At 43.0% G+C, this 17,771-nt stretch overlaps 1 protein-coding gene across 1 annotated transcript in view; it reads right to left on the bottom strand.

Annotated features, from left to right (window-relative positions):
* Positions 1–2,515: 2,515 nt before the first annotated feature.
* LOC311104714 (BEN domain-containing protein 4-like) overlaps positions 2,516–17,771 on the bottom strand; it is a gene marked incomplete at both ends in the record, with an annotated part of 34,970 nt that continues 19,714 nt past the window's right edge. The window contains 2 exons of the mRNA XM_084146598.1: positions 2,516–2,748; positions 9,318–9,558. Coding sequence (XP_084002724.1) covers positions 2,516–2,748; positions 9,318–9,558 — 474 coding nt within the window. The remainder of the gene's footprint in view (positions 2,749–9,317; positions 9,559–17,771) is intronic.

Below are 17,771 nucleotides of genomic sequence, written 5' to 3' on the forward strand. Positions count from 1 at the left end.
TGAGACAAAACCGCGACTCGTCAGTGAAGAGCACTTTTTGCCAGTCCTGTCTGGTCCAACGACGGTGGGTTTGTGCCCATAGGCGACGTTGTTGCCGGTGATGTCTGGTGAGGACCTGCCTTACAACAGGCCTACAAGCCCTCAGTCCAGCCTCTCTCAGCCTATTGCGGACAGTCTGAGCACTGATGGAGGGATTGTGCGTTCCTGGTGTAACTCGGGCAGTTGTTGTAGCCATCCTGTACCTGTCCTGCAGGTGTGATGTTCGGATGTACCGATCCTGTGCAGGTGTTGTTACACGTGGTCTGCCACTGCGAGGACGATCAGCTGTCCATCCTGTCTCTCTGTAGCGCTGTCTTAGGCATCCCACAGTATGGACATTGCAATTTATTGCCCTGGCCACATCTTCAGTCCTCATGCCTCCTTGCAGCATACATTTACATTTACGTCATTTAGCAGACGCTCTTATCCAGAGCGACTTACAAATTGGTGCATTCAACTTATGATAGCCAGTGTGACAACCACTTTTTTTATGGGGGGTGGGGTAGAAGGATTACTTTTATACTATTCCAGGTATTCCTTAAAGAGGTAGGGTTTCAAGTGTCTCCGGAAGGTGGTCAGTGACTCTGCTGTCCTGGCGTCGTGGGGGAGCTTGTTCCAACATTAGGGTGCCAGAGCAGCGAATAGCTTTGACTGGGCTGAGCGGGAACTGTGCTTCCGTAGAGGTAGGGGGTTAGCAGGCCAGAGGTGGATGAACATAGTGCCCTCGTTTGGGTGTAGGGTCTGATCAGAGCCTGAAGGTAAGGAGGTGCCGTTCCCCTCACAGCTCCGTAGGCAAGCACCATGGTCTTGTAGTAGATGCGAGCCTCAACTGGAAGCCAGTGGAGTGTGCGGAGGAGCAGGGTGACATGAGAAAACTTGGGAAGGTTGAACACCAGACGGCTGCAGCGTTCTGGATAAGTTGTAGGGGTTTAATGGCACAGGCAGGGAGCCCAGCCAACAGCGAGTTGCAGTAGTCCAGACGGGAGATGACAAGTGCCTGGATTAGGACCTGTGTCGCTTTCTGTGTAAGGTAGGGTCATACTTTGCGAATGTTGTAGAGCATGAACCTGCAGGATTGGGTCACCGCTTTGATGTTAGTGGAGACCGACAGGGTGTTTTCCAGGGTCATGCCAAGGTTCTTTGCACTCTGGGAGGAGGACACAATGGAGTTGTCAACCGTGATGGCGAGATCATGGAGCGGGCAGTCCTTCCCCGGGAGGAAGAGCAGCTCCGCATACCTAAGGCACGTTCACGCAGATGTGATGTTCAGATGTACCGATCCTGTGCAGGTGTTGTTACACGTGGTCTGCCACTGCGAGGACAATCAGCTGTCCGTCCTGTCTCCCTGTAGCGCTGTCTTAGGCGTCTCACAGTACGGACATTGCAATTTATTGCCCTGGCCACATCTACAGTCCTCATGCCTCCTTACAGCATGCCTAAGGCACGTTCACGCAGATGAGCAGGGACCCTGGGCATCTTTCTTTTGTTGTTTTTCAGAGTCAGTAGAAATGCCTCTTTAGTGTCCTAGGTTTTCATAACTGTGACCTTAATTGCATACCGTCTGTAAGCTGTTAGTGTCTTAACGACCGTTCCACAGGTGCATGTTCATTAATTGTTTATGGTTCATTGAACAAGCATGGGAAACTGTGTTTAAACCCTTTACAATGAAGTCTGTGAAGTTATTTTTATTTTTACGAATTATCTTTGAAAGACAGGGTCCTGAAAAAGGGACGTTTATTTTTTTGCTCTTTTTTTGTTTATTTGAGTGTAGGCAGTTAGAAAATAAACTGATGGGTGCATACCACCACCTACTGTGCTGGAGTGTGTAAGGTCTGAACACATTCAAGGTTGGTGATTTACTGCCACCTGCAGTTATGTGGGATGTGTGAAACTTGCACCACCGAACAGCTAGCTTTTTGCATGGCGCAACTGGTAAAACGCTTCGGGAGGGCGTCACATGTACTAGCAAAGCAGAGATCCTGGGTTCGAGCCTTGGTGTGAGCCGAATCAGGAGTAAGTGGTACTCGCTAAGCAAGCAGTGTGATGTCGTTTACACTTGCAACCACACATTAAAAAAACAAACTATAAAATAAGCCCCAAAAAAATATGTATTAGCAAGTTAAACGGGGAGACTATGCCAGTTGGCTAGGCCTACAGTTCTGCAGTTCTCGTCATCCCCATTGTCTTACATCAGATGGCGCGAGTTTCGTCTGCATTGGTCGAGGGACTAGCATCGCGTAGGAGTGACGCCACCTGTTGGAAGACAATGGCTTGGATTAAGTCCAGGCGTGTTGTAGTGCAGGCACTAAACAGCGGTCAATGTGCCTTTTAAAGGTAATTTACGCTTGAGCCAACATTTGCAGTGTTTACCATGAATGCGAGCTCCGCGAACGCTGGGATAACTGTCGGCTGTCTAGTGTGCTGCTCTATAACTCGCCTTGGATTGAATCCCAGCCATGCTTCGTTCCTTCTCCCTTCAATCACCCAGGCCATTGTGAGACCCCTTTAGATACACTTCATCCTGTGACAGGTGCCCGTCGTAAGCCTCCATGTAAAGACTGCTAGTGCTGCTGCCACTGCTGCCCAGGAAGGTGCCCACGGACCGACCTTGGCGCGCATGGCCCACAGCATCACTAAACACTTTGTTGATCTGCTCCTCGGAAGGCATCCACCAGTCAGGGTTGGAGGCACAGTGCATTCGGATAAACTCTGAGGAGTAAAACGGAGACAAGTAAATATCTGTTATGATTAGAAAAACAAATGTTTTTTATGAATAATCATCACTGCAAACAATTAGATTTTGAAGACATCTGTTCACACATTTCTTTGGGAGTGTTCATGTTGCTGTAGTAGATATACTGTACCTTCAGTAGCATACCAGTTGTTTTTTAACCCTGCTCTTTAACCCTAAAAGCATCCCAAGGGGTCAAAAATGTCATAATTCCGAACCCCTTTTTGTTATCCTTCTGACCAACAAAAAAAACAACATTTACCATAATTTCTGTTTTAATGTGGAGGAATGAAAAATAATCTCTCTTTTGTATGCTAGTGGTGTATACTAAGCTTGTAACTCAAAATTATATATTTTATATCAGAGTTGTGTCTGTTGTTCACACGCGTATCTGCCCTCTCATTGGCTAGAATGTTCCCACCTGATCTTGCCTCCTCCTGCCTGCCTTCCACCATTGTGGACAACGACTGCCATTGTTAGGGCGGAGACACAAGCATTTCGTCATTATATCCACAATCTCTGCCTATATCATCCATATCGGTGGCCTTCTTAGGTCGTACCAGTATGTCAGATTAGCTCAATTGCCAGTTTCTCAGCCTCTGAGTATCACAGAAAAAAAAAACTTTGAATTACAGTTTTTCTCCATTGGTTTGGCTCATTTCTTGAAACAGAAATTACATTCTCAAAACTACATGGACAAACCTCCAAACCACTTGGCAATTGTTCACAACAGAATTGAATTTGTCATTCATTTCATCAAATTGCAAATGTCTAAGTACATGTCTCAATGTCTCAGTACATCTTTGCAAATGATTAAGTACAGGTAGCCTACATTTAGCACAATTTCCAAGTGAATAGATCTTGTTGATCTAAACTGATTGTTGATTCTCAGTCTAATGGTTGTTCGCTCCAAAACGTGTCAGCGTCATTTCATTGTATAAGTCATCACATGCACAATAGTCTGTTCAATTGTCAAAATTAGTCAAGAACATAATACCATGAATACCATATATGAATCCCTTGGAACATTTGATAAATTTATTACAGCAATTGACAGTCAGGTGAAATTAGAACTTGACTAACGAAGGAGGAGTTTCACACATCTCAGATGACCAATCAAACAGTATGTTTAGTTACCTGACAGGTGCTGTCCATGACTGTGAATGCTGCCAAACATGTATGTAAAGAGCTTGACCATGCAGGACCAGTACAATTTCTGAACATGGAGGCACCTGGCCAAGTAAATGAACAAGGGCAACTGCCTGCTCGAGGAAGAGGAAGAAGAAGAGGAGGAGGAGGAGTAAGGGTGCGTGGTGGTGGAATAGGGGGAAGAGGCCGAGGAGCACGAAGACACCATGCTGTCCCGGATGAAATTCGGGCCACAATTATAGACCATGTCATCAACCATGGCCTCACAATGGCGGAGGCAGGTCGCCGAGTGCAGCCTAATGTGCCTCGCTCAACAGTCTCCTCCATCATCCAAACCTTTCGCAGGGAAAACAGGTATGTAGTCAGTCAATGATGGAATTATATGTTGTATAGGACAGGACACTGTGCATAGAGCAAGAAATATATTTATTTACATATTTACCTATTCATTTAGTGTGTGTGTGTGATAGGCCTACAGTAATATCTTACCTCAATGGGATGTTATGATACTAAAAATGACAAGAAAAACATTGGAGAAAATAAACTATGGAATAGTTTATTTTCTACAGTATTGATGATACAGTTTACAGTAGTATTCCAGTCACTGTGCAGTGATGCATTAGAATTGTGGTAAAGTTACTGTAAGTAAAACAACAATACAATTACATAGGTAACTCATTCTGTAAGGAATACATAAGGTATACATTACGAATGGAGTGTTGTCCTTTGACTTCTATATCTAGGATTGGACGACAACCTTGCACAGGTGGCAGAGGAAAACTTCTCAATGAACAACAAGAACAAGAGATCTGTAACATGGTGATGGCAAATAATGCCATCACATTGAGACGGATCCGCGCTGCAATCCTACAAGACAATGCCATATTCCAAAATGTCAACTCTATAAGCATCTCCACAATAGACCGGATATTGAAGAAGCATCAGATGACAATGAAGCAAATTTACAGGGTACCATTTGAGAGGAACTCTGATAGAGTGAAAGAGCTGCGGTACCAGTATGTACATGTAAGTCAGTTACTGGTTGTCCATCATTATAACATTTTTACAATTAAGCAGTGGTTCCCAAACTTTTTTGGCTTCAGTACCCACTTTACCTGATTTGTGTATCCAGGTAATCCAGGTATGGAAGTATTTGATTTATCTGACTTCAACATTTCGCCTAAAAACTGCAGCTTACTGTATGATGCAATTATCATTATAATCCTTATTTTGAAGAATATAACATACAATAACAAAAGGGGTCAAAGAGCTGCAATTAGTGCCTCCCATGTAAATCTATCTAATACTGTGGGTTTTACTGTAACATTTCAGTAAGTCTAGTCATTGATGATTTCCCCCCTCCCCTTTCTGTCAAATACCCCCTGTAGTACCTCTGCATAGGGGTACATGTACCCCAGGTTTGGAACCACTGGAGTAGTGGCCAGTAGTATATTGAACTTGTGGAGAACATAGAACATTCCTATGTAATTGTCTGTAACTGTAGTGTATGACTCTTCTGTATGACTGATTTGATGTTTTCTTTTTTTACGCTATTGTAGAGAATAATGGCATTGGAAGGAAACGAGACCCATCACATCCTCGTGTTTGTGGATGAAGCTGGCTTCAACCTGGCCAAGGGCCGAAGACGTGGCCGTAATATTATTGGCCACCGGGCCATGGTGGATGTCCCAGGCCAGCGAGGGGGCAATATAACTATGTGTGCTGCCATATCGGAGAATGGTGTGGCCACTCACATCCCCAGTCTTGGCCCATACAATACACAGAAGCTCCTCATCTTCTTGGACCGCCTTCATGTTGATTTGATCCCTGAAAATGAGAGCGGTCTCGTAGGGCCTCACCTACCACAATATGTCATTGTATGGGACAATGTGAATTTCCACCGTGGCCCGCTCATCAGGGCCTGGTTCACTACTCATCCAAGGATGGTCATGGTGTTCCTACCACCTTACTCTCCTTTCCTCAATCCTATTGAGGAGTATTTCTCCGCTTGGAGGTGGAGAGTGTATGAGCATCGGGCTCAAGATCAGAGGTCCCTGCTCCATGCAATGGACGCTGCGTGTGAGGATATTACAGCAGATCAGTGTAGGGGATGGTTGCGACATGCACGCCGTTTCTTCCCTCGTTGCATCGCAAGGGAGAATATACGCTGTGATGTGGACGAGAATCTGTGGCCAGACAGACAGCAGCGTGTGGATGGCCAGGAGGGTGAGGACAGCGACCAGTGAAGAACTGTTAGTTGTGAAACTCCAGCTTTATTTACAGCACTGTAGGCTGCATATAATTTTCATTGTTTTTTGTTTGTGTGTTTATATTACAGTATATTATGCTGTATACATTTTCTTTTTACTCTGATGTATGGAAGTTACTTTATGTGTGTGAATGATAATGGTTACAATTTCCTTGGCAGTATGAGTGCAATGTGTGATGTCAAACCTTGGAGGCTACTCTTACCCTAAAATCCTATTTATTTTTTTCAGTTTTATACACAATTGTATTCTGTTAGCTAGACAAAAAACAGTACAGTAACCATTGTCAATGAAGGACTGGGCTAAGACTGAAAGGTGGACATGAGGGATATTTCAATGGTCCTCTGCCATAGTGACAAAACATCTAAACATTTTGACTTGCAGTGCTTACACAATGCCAAAGGGACGAAGCATTTTGGGGGCACTGACTGTTTAAATGAGAAGGAAATTTAGTTTTGACACATGCGTGAACTGTTTTGGGAGAGGTATGAGCTTTTGCAGGTGAACCATGGTGTTGTGCCGAACCATCCACGTTATTTTGGCTAAAGCACCAAGAGTGTTGAGAACGTCCGGTCTGTTTCAAGAAATGAGCCAAAGCAATTGAGAAGGATCTTTGCCATTTTCGTGGCACTGACTCCTTATATGGGAAAGGAATTTAGTTTTGAAGCATGAGTGAACAGTTTTAGGAGAGATATGAGCTTTTGCAAGTGAGCTATAGTGTTGTGCTGAACTGTAAGACTGTTTTGCCAAATGATCTTAGAGTTTTGAGAATGTAATTTCTGTTTCAAGAAATGAGCCAAACCAATGGAGAAAAACTGTAATAACAGACAAATGTTCATAACAAGTAAAATATATATACACTACCGGTCAAAGGTTTTAGAACACCTACTCATTCAACGTTTTTTCTTTATTTTTACTATTTTCTACACTGAAGAATAATAGTGAAGACATCAAAACTATGAAATAACCATTATGGAATCATGTAGTAACCAAAAAAGTGTTAAACAAATCAAAATCTATTTTATATTTGAGATTCTTCAAATAGACACCCTTTGCCTTGATGACAGCTTTGCACACTCTTGGCATTCTCTCAACCAGCTTCACCTGGAATGCTTTTCCAACAGTCTTGAAGGAGTTCCCACATATGCTGAGCACTTGTTGGCTGCTTTTCCTTCACTCTCCTGTCCGACTCATCCCAAACCATCTCAATTTGGTTGAGGTCGGGGGATTGTGGAGGCCAGGTAGTCTGATGCAGCACTCCATCACTCTCCTTCTTGGTAAAATAGCCCTTACACAGCCTGGAGGTGTGTTGGGTCATTTTCCTGTTGAAAAACAAATGATAGTCCCACTAAGCCCAAACCAGAAGGGATGGCGTATCGCTGCAGAATGCTGTGGTAGCCATGCTGATTAAGTGTGCCTTGAATTCTAAATAAATCACAGACAGTGTCACCAGCAAAGCACCCCCACACCATAACACCTCCACCTCCATGCTTTACGGCCGGAAATACACATGCGGATATCATCCGTTCACCCACACCACGTCTCACAAAGACACGCCGGTTGGAACCAAAAATCTCCAATTTGGACATCAGACCAAAGGACACATTTCCACCAGTGTAATGTCCATTGCTTGTGTTTCTTGGCCCAAGCAAGTCTCTTCTTCTTATTGGTGAACTTTAGTAGTGGTTTCTTTGCAGCAATTCGACCATGAAGGCCTGATTCACACAGTCTCCTCTGAACAGTTGATGTTGAGATGTGTCTGTTACTTGAACTCTGTGAAGCATTTTTTGGGCTGCAATGTCTGAGGCTGGTAACTCTAATGAACTTATCCTCTGCAGCCGAGGTAACTCTGGGTCTTCCATTCCTGTGGCAGTCCTCATGAGAGCCAGTTTCATCCTAGCGCTTGATGGTTTTTGCAACTGCACTTGAAGAAACTTTCAAAGTTCTTAAAGTAATGATGGGCTGTTGTTTCTCTTTGCTTATTAGAGCTATATTCTGCATACCCCCCCACCCTGTCACAACACAACTGATTGGCTCAAACACATTAAGAAGGAAAGAAATTCCACAAATTATCTTTTAAGAAGGCACACCTGTTAATTGAAATGCATTCCAGGTGACTACCTCATGAAGCTGGTTGAGATAATGCCAAGAGTGTGCAAAGCTGCCATCAAGGCAAAGGGTGGCTATTTGAAGAATCTCAAATATAAAATATATTTTGATTTGTTTAACACTTTTTTGGTTACTACATGATTCCATATGTGATATTTTCATAGTTCTGATGTCTTTCTACAATGTAGAAAATAGTAAAAATAAAGAAAAACCCTTGAATGCTTAGGTGTTCTAAAACTTTTGACTGGTAGTGTATATATGCTTATTCTGGGGGAATTTAAACCATTTAATTTTGTAGCAAAAGGTTAATCAAATAAAAAGTGTCACTGCTTAACAGACAGTGTCTCTTTGCAATCTTTACCAATCTGGGGTAAAAAAACAACAACCTGTTGGGGCTTTTAGGGTTAATACAGATGTATGATCTTAATTTGATCACCCTCTTGCAGGATAACTTTCCTGCAATGCATGACATTTTAAACTTGTACTGTATTTGAGGTTTAAAAAGGCTTCTGAAGATTGTAATTTCCACTTTGAAATTTCAGATTTGATTTTCCCTTATGAAAAATTGATGAACCCCTACAAAAATTTCCATTAATTATAATCCACATAATAATTCACATTTCCTGTTGCTGCAGGATTATTTTCCTGCTGTAGCAAACTGGCTCAAATTAAGATCCTTTATCTGTAGCATACCTGTTGCTTTAGTACACATCTCTTTTCTTTCTTTTTTCTTCTTTTTTTTTTTTAGGGGGTAGCTCAGCTTTAATATTGCAGATAGATTGTAACTTCCATCAGTGTAATTGTCTGCATCACTTCCAATCCCCCATATGTTTTTTTTTCTCGCATATATATATATATATATATACACATACATACATATATATATATACATACATATATACACATACATATACATTTCCTTTTTTAAAATATATTTCCCTTTATTACTTTCCAACCCCACCACCCCTTCCCTAATTGGAGTAAACTAGTACACATCTCTTTAGTAGAGATGCCAGCAGTACCTCTGAGGCAGTTGACTTTGACGGGGTTGAGGGGCCGTCTCTCCGGCCCAGGCTCTCCTGAGTGAACCGAGCGCTTCCTTTTGCCCAGGCCACATGAGTACTTGAGCTCATCCGTGGTGAAGATGAAGCGGATCAGGTAGCGCAGCAGCCGCCGGCCGTCCTTCTTGGACGAGTTGACAGCCTCGTCCCACTGCTTGTTGGTGATGAAGAGGGGGTAGTTCTCTAGGAGCTGTTTACTGGCCTGAGGAGGGGTACGAAGAAGGGAAGAGGGTGAGAATGATAGGAGGCTAGTGAGGGGAGGAGGATGCATAATAATGGCTGGAATGGGGTGAACGGAATTGGATACCATTCCATTTATTATCCCATTTAAAGTGCCACCAGCCACTACTGGTGAGAATGGTACAACTTAGTTATGAGCTCTGTGTACGCTGCCATAGAGCCACCAGGTTTGGGGTCAATTCCATTTCAGTTCAGCCAATTGAGTAAGTCAACTGAAGTCAACTGAAATGTATTTACCATGTTTTTCCTCATTGAAAAGCAATGAAAGGAAAAGGAAGATTGGAATTGGATTACAGTTGACTTCCTATATTGACTAAATTGAAATGGAATTGACCCCAACCCTGATACCCTCGCAGGGTATTAAAAAGTGCATTTATGCTTTCAAAGTATTCAGAAGTAGTGCAGTCATTCACGTGTTAGAACAAGGTCGTTAACTTCATGCTCAGTGTGTTATGGAGAACTACAATATTTTTCAGTTTCTCAAATAAATAAAAAGCATTATTTGTGCTACACATCTGATATATAGCTAACAATAACCAATTCCTATATTTGTAAAACCATTGCCCTATAGAACATTAAGTTATTCCCAGGAAAACGCGGCAGTAGTGTCCATTAACTTTTTATCCGTTTAACATATCATATGTTAGCTTGTTATGCAACACTGTTGCAAGATAATATTTTCACAACCTTAATAGAGAAGCTGATTTGAATGGCACTTTCATACCTTGAGCCACTAGTTTTAGTTTGATACTATATACAGTACAGTGCATTCGGAAAGTATTCAGACCCTTTGACTTTTTCCACATTTGGTACATTACAGCCTTATTCTAAAATGATTTAAATTGTTTTTTTCCCCCTCATCAATCTGCACACAATACCCCATAATGACAAAGCCGAAACAGGTTTTTAGACATTTTAGCAAATTTATAAAAATAAAAAAACTGAAATATCACATATATATAAGTATTCAGACCCTTTAACCTCTTAAGGAGCAGACCCTTCTTTTCAATTTCCGCCTAAAATGACATACCCAAATGTTACTGCCTGTAGCTCAGGACCTGAAGCAAGGATACAGTGAGGGAAAAAAGTATTTGATCCCCTGCTGATTTTGTACGTTTGCCCACTGACAAAGAAATGATCAGTCTATAATTTTAATGGTAGGTTTATTTGAACAGTGAGAGACAGAATAACAACACAAAAATCCAGAAGAAATTGATATTTATAAATTGATTTGCATTTTAATGAGGGAAATAAGTATTTGACCCCCTCTCAATCAGAAAGATTTCTGGCTCCCAGGTGTATTTTATACAGGTAACGAGCTGAGATTAGGAGCACACTCTTAAAGGGAGTGCTCCTAATCTCATCTTGTTACCTGTATAAAAGACACCTGTCAACAGAAGCAATCAATCAATCAGATTCCAAACTCTCCACCATGGCCAAGACCAAAGAGCTCTCCAAGGATGTCAGGGACAAGATTGTAGACCTACACTGGGCTGGAATGGGCTACAAGACCATCGCCAAGCAGCTTGGTGAGAAGGTGACAACAGTTGGTGCGATTATTTGCAAATGGAAGAAACACAAAAGAACTGTCAATCTCCCTCGGCCTGGGGCTCCATGCAAGATCTCACCTCGTGGAGTTGCAATGATCATGAGAACGGTGAGGAATCAGCCCAGAACTACACAGGATGATCTAGTCAACGATCTCAAGGCAGCTGGGACCATAGTCACCAAGAAAACAATTGGTAACACACTACGCCGTGAAATCCTGCAGCGCCCGCAAGGTCCCCCTGCTCAAGAAAGCACATATACAGGCCCGTCTGAAGATTGCCAATGAACATCTGAATGATTCAGAGGAGAACTGGGTGAAAGTGTTGTGGTCATATGAGACCAAAATCGAGGTCTTTGACATCAACTCAACTCGCCGTGTTTGGAGAAGGAGGAATGCTACCTATGACCCCAAGAACACCATCCCCACTGTCAAACATGTATGTGGAAACATTATGCTTTGGCTGTGTTTTTCTGCTAAGGGGACAGGACAACTTCACCGCATCAAAGGGACGATGGACGGGGCCATGTACCGTCAAATTTTGGGAGAGAACCTCCTTCCCTCAGCCAGGGCATTGAAAATGGATCGTGGATGGGTATTCTAGCATGACAATGACCCAAAACACACGGCCAAGGCATCAAAGGAGTGGCACAAGAATAAGCACATTAAGGTCCTGGAGTGGCCTAGCCAGTCTCCAGACCTTAATCCCATAGAAACTCTTTGGAGGGAGCTGAAGGTTCGAGTTGCCAAACGTCAGCCTCGAAACCTTAATGACTTGGAGAAGATCTGCAAAGAGGAGTGGGACAAAATCCCTCCTGAGATGTGTGCAAACCTGGTGGCCAACTACAAGAAACGTCTGACCTCTGTGATTGCCAACAAGGCAATCCATCATCCCTTTGATGCAGTGAAGTCGTCCTGTCCCCTTAGCAGAAAAACACCCCCAAAGTATAATGTTTCCACCTCCATGTACTAAGTCATGTTTTGCAGAGGGGTCAAATACTTATTTCCCTCATTAAAATACAAATCAATTTATAACATTTTTGACATGCGTTTTTCTGGATTTTGTTGTTGTTATTCTGTCTCTCACTGTTCAAATAAACCTACCATTAAAAATATAGGCTGATCATGTCTTTGTCAGTGGGCAAACGTACAAAATCAGCAGGGATCAAATACTTTTTTTCCCTCACTGTATGCATATTCTTGATACTATTTGAAAGGAAACACTTTGAAGTGTGTGGAAATGTGAAATTAATGTAGGAGAACATAACACAATAGATCTGGTAAAAGATTAAACAAACAAAAAAAGTTTTCTATTTTTATTGCATCATCTTTGAAATGAAAAAGAAAGGCCATACATTCAGATAGGAAGCTGGAGGTAATTTAGATGTTTTCCACAAGAGGGCAGCAGTGTCTGTGCAACGTTTCAGACATACAATGAAGGATGACAACACAACATCATATTTTGTATCAAGACTCCCAGCTGTCCCTCACGAATTAGCCCAAATGTACCCAAGTGGCCTCCATGTGGCCGAATTGGTCAATTGATACATTTTCAAGTACATAACTATTGAGAACATACAAAAATGCTATGGTAATAACACACTAAAGTTTGCACACTCCCAGGAATGTCACACATGATGGATCATTAGCTTCCCTTCATAAAAGGTACTAACAGGAGACGCGACGAGAATGCTGATCCAATACCTCCCAACACAGAAGTGAACTATTTAAGATAAGGGCCAAGTTAGCAGCCAACACTGATCTAATGTCATACTGAACACACCACAAACCACACACAAAGTGAACAAATTAACTATTTACACACTATTTACAATTACAGTATTTAGAACACCCACAGTCCTCTACACAAGAGGGGACAGACGGTGCTGCAGTGGACTTTGTGCCATAGTCAGCAAGCTCCTGGATGAGCAGCTCTCTGAAGGATAGCTGTGTCATGGGGGTCTGCCCACAGCTCTTAGCCATTTCCTTCTGGAGGATGAATGCATTCACCACAGCAATGTCAATGCATTCACCACAGCAATTGTCTCCGTGCTGCTCTGCTGTTTGTTGCTACTTGGCTACCTGCCAAACTATTCACGTTTTACTTTTAATAAACGTTTAATCAATCTCTGTGTTCAACAAATTTACCAACTTTTTAGTTTTGTCCTCACTCATCTTTTTTCGTTAAACTTTTTCACCCGGACGTTTATCCCGAGACAGAAGAGTCATTTTCCTGTGCGTTTTAGCTGCCAACTTTACGTTATTTTCCTTTTTTCCATCGCAACTTTTTTCCCTTATTCAACTTTTTCACTCCGGACGCTTTATCTGGACATGGTTCATCAACATCTTCAACAGCCGAAGCTAAGTAGTAACATTAACATGATGTCTTCTAATTGCAGTCGCTGTACTCATAATATACAGGAGAATTCTCGCCTTACGGCGAGAATAGCTGTGCTACAAGCCCAGCTTCAGACGCAATCGTTAGGCAAGGGTAATATCAGTGTAGGAAAGAATGAAACAGCGTCTGTGCCACCAGTAAGTACAGACAGTAACGTTAGTATAAATCCCCCCGCACAGTCCCCGCAGCCGGACAACTTTCTCATGGCTTCTGGAGGGAAATACTGTTGGAATGCTCAACCGGTGTCGCTCATTCAGCCGACAGAAACCTTCAACCGGTTTTCCCCATTATGTAGCGAGTCGGAGTCTGAGTCTGAGTCTTCTCTAGTCTCTACTCCTCCCGTTACGGGGTCTGAGACTCCGAAGGCTCCCACCATTAGCTCTGACAAATTGAAAACCCTAGTCATTGGCGACTCCATTACCCGCAGTATTAGACTTAAAACGAATCACCCAGCGATCATACACTGTTTACCAGGGGGCAGGGCTACCGACGTTAAGGCTAATCTAAAGATGGTGCTGGCTAAAGCTAAAACTGGCGAGTGTAGAGAGTATAGAGATATTGTTATCCACGTCGGCACCAACGATGTTAGGATGAAACAGTCAGAGGTCACCAAGTGCAACATAGCTTCAGCGTGTAAATCAGCTAGAAAGATGTGTCGGCATCGAGTAATTGTCTCTGGCCCCCTCCCAGTTAGGGGAAGTGACGAGCTCTACAGCAGAGTCTCAGCACTCAATCGCTGGTTGAAAACTGTTTTCTGCCCCTCCCAAAAGATAACATTTGTGGATAATTGGCCCTCTTTCTGGGACTCACCCACAAACAGGACCAAGCCTGACCTGCTGAGGAGTGACGGACTCCATCCTAGCCGGAGGGGTGCTCTCCTCTTATCTACCAACATAGATAGGGCTCTAACTCCTCTAGCCCCACAGTGAAATAGGGTGCAGGCCAGGCAGCAGGCTGTTAGCCAACCTGCCAGCTTAGTGGAGTCTGCCAATAGCATAGTCAGTGTAGTCAGCTCAGCCATACCCATTGAGACTGTGTCTGTGCCTCGACCTAGGTTGGGCAAAACTAAACATGGCGGTGTTCACCCTAGCAATCTTATTAGGATAAAGACCTCCTCCATTCCTGCCATTATTGAAAGAGATCGTGATACCTCACATCTCAAAATAGGGTTACTTAATGTTAGATCCCTCACTTCAAAGGCAGTCATAGTCAATGAACTAATCACTGATCATAATCTTGATGTGATTGGCCTGACTGAAACATGGCTTAAGCCTGATGAATTTGCTGTGTTAAATGAGGCCTCACCTCCTGGTTACACTAGTGACCATATTCCCCGTGCATCCCGCAAAGGCGGAGGTGTTGCTAACATTTACGATAGCAAATTTCAATTTACAAAAAAAAAAATGGCGTTTTCATCTTTTGAGCTTCTAGTCATGAAATCTATGCAGCCTACTCAATCACTTTTTATAGCTACTGTTTACAGGCCTCCTGGGCCATATACAGCGTTCCTCTCTGAGTTTCCTGAATTCCTATCAGACCTTGTAGTCATAGCAGATCATATTCTAATTTTTGGTGATTTTAATATTCACATGGAGAAGTCCACAGACCCACTCCAAAAGTATTTCGGAGCCATTATCGACTCAGTGGGTTTTGTCCAACATGTCTCTGGACCTACTCACTGCCACAGTCATACTCTGGACCTAGTTTTGTCCCATGGAATAAATGTTGTAGATCTTAATGTTTTTCCACAAAATCCTGGACTATCGGACCACCATTTTATTACGTTTGCAATCGCAACAAATAATCTGCTCAGACCCCAACCAAGGAGCATCAAAAGTCGTGCTATAAATTCTCAGACAACACAAAAATTCATTGATGCCCTTCCAGACTCCTTCTGCCTACCCAAGGACGTCAGAGGACAAAAATCAGTTAACCACTTAACTGAGGAACTCAATTTAACCTTGCGCAATACCCTAGATGCAGTTGCACCCCTAAAAACGAAAAACATTTGTCATAAGAAACTAGCTCCCTGGTATACAGAAAATACCCGAGCTTTGAAGCAAGCTTCCAGGAAATTGGAACGGAAATGGCGCCACACCAAACTGGAAGTCTTCCGACTAGCTTGGAAAGACAGTACCGTGCAGTACCGAAGAGCCCTCACTGCTGCTCGATCATCCTACTTTTCCAAATTAATCGAGGAAAATAAGAACAATCCAAAATTTCTTTTTGATACTGTTGCAAAGCTAACTAAAAAGCAGCATTCCCCAAGAGAGGATGGTTTTCACTTCAGCAGTGATAAATTCATGAACTTCTTTGAGGAAAAGATCATGACCATTAGAAAGCAAATTACGGACTCCTCTTTGAATCTGCGTATTCCTCCAGGGCTTAGCTGTCCTGGATCTGCACAGCTCTGCGAGGGCCTGGGATCGGGAGAGACACTTAAGTGTTTTAGTACTATATCTCTTGACACAATGATGAAAATAATCATGGCCTCTAAACCTTCAAGCTGCATACTGGATCCTATTCCTACTAAACTGCTGAAGGAGCTGCTTCCTGTGCTTGGCCCTCCTATGTTGAACATAATAAACAGCTCTCTATCCACTGGATGTGTACCAAACTCACTAAAAGTGGCAGTGATAAAGCCTCTCTTGAAAAAGCCAAACCTTGACCCGGAAAATATAAAAAACTATCGGCCTATATCGAATCTTCCATTCCTCTCAAAAATTTTAGAAAAAGCTGTTGCGCAGCAACTCACTGCCTTTCTGAAGACAAACAATGTATACGAAATGCTTCAGTCTGGTTTTAGACCCCATCATAGCACTGAGACTGCACTTGTGAAGGTGGTAAATGACCTTTTAATGGCGTCAGACCGAGGCTCTGCATCTGTCCTCGTGCTACTAGACCTTAGTGCTGCCTTTGACACCATCGATCACCACATTCTTTTGGAGAGACTGGAAACCCAAATTGGTCTACACGGACAAGTTCTGGCCTGGTTTAGATCCTACCTGTCGGAAAGATATCAGTTTGTCTCTGTGAATGGTCTGTCCTCCGACAAATCAACTGTACATTTCGGTGTTCCTCAAGGTTCCGTTTTAGGACCACTATTGTTTTCACTATATATTTTACCTCTTGGGGATGTTATTCGAAAACATAATGTTAACTTTCACTGCTATGCGGATGACACACAGCTGTACATTTCAATGAAGCATGGTGAAGCCCCAAAATTGCCCTCGCTAGAAGCCTGTGTTTCAGACATAAGGAAGTGGATGGCTGAAAACGTTTTACTTTTAAACTCGGACAAAACAGAGATGCTTGTTCTAGGTCCCAAGAAACAAAGAGATCTTCTGTTAAATCTGACAATTCATCTTGATGGTTGTAAAGTCGTCTCAAATAAAACTGTGAAGGACCTAGGCGTTACTCTTGACCCTGATCTCTCTTTTGACGAACATATCAAGACTGTTTCAAGGACAGCTTTTTTCCATCTACGTAACATTGCAAAAATCAGAAATTTTCTGTCCAAAAATGATGCAGAAAAATTAATCCATGCATTTGTTACTTCTAGGTTAGACTACTGCAATGCTCTATTTTCCGGCTACCCGGATAAAGCACTAAATAAACTTCAGTTAGTGCTAAATACGGCTGCTAGAATCCTGACTAGAACCAAGAAATTTGATCATATTACTCCAGTGCTAGCTTCCCTACACTGGCTTCCTGTTAAGGCAAGGGCTGATTTCAAGGTTTTACTGTTAACCTATAAAGCGTTACATGGGCTTGCTCCTACCTATCTTTCCGAGTTGGTCCTGCCGTACATACCAATACGTACGCTACGGTCACAAGACGCAGGCCTCCTAATTGTCCCTAGAATTTCTAAGCAAACAGCGGGAGGCAGGGCTTTCTCCTATAGATCTCCATTTTTATGGAACAGTCTGCCTACCCATGTGAGAGACGCAGACTCGGTCTCAACCTTTAAGTCTTTACTGAAGACTTATCTCTTCAGTAGGTCATATGATTGAGTGTAGTCTGGCCCAGGAGTGTGAAGGTGAACGGAAAGGCTGGAGCAACGAACAGCCCTTGCTGTCTCTGCCAGGCCGGTTCCCCTCTCCACTGGGGTTCTCTGCCTCTAACCCTGTTGCAGGGGCTGAGTCACTGGCTTGCTGGTGCTCTTTCATGCCGTCCCTGGGAGGGGTGCGTCACTTGAGTGGGTTGAGTTACTGACGTGATCTTCCTGTCT

The sequence above is a fragment of the Coregonus lavaretus genome (assembly GCF_964263955.1).
Source record: "Coregonus lavaretus genome assembly, chromosome: 29".
NCBI lineage: Eukaryota > Metazoa > Chordata > Actinopteri > Salmoniformes > Salmonidae > Coregonus > Coregonus lavaretus.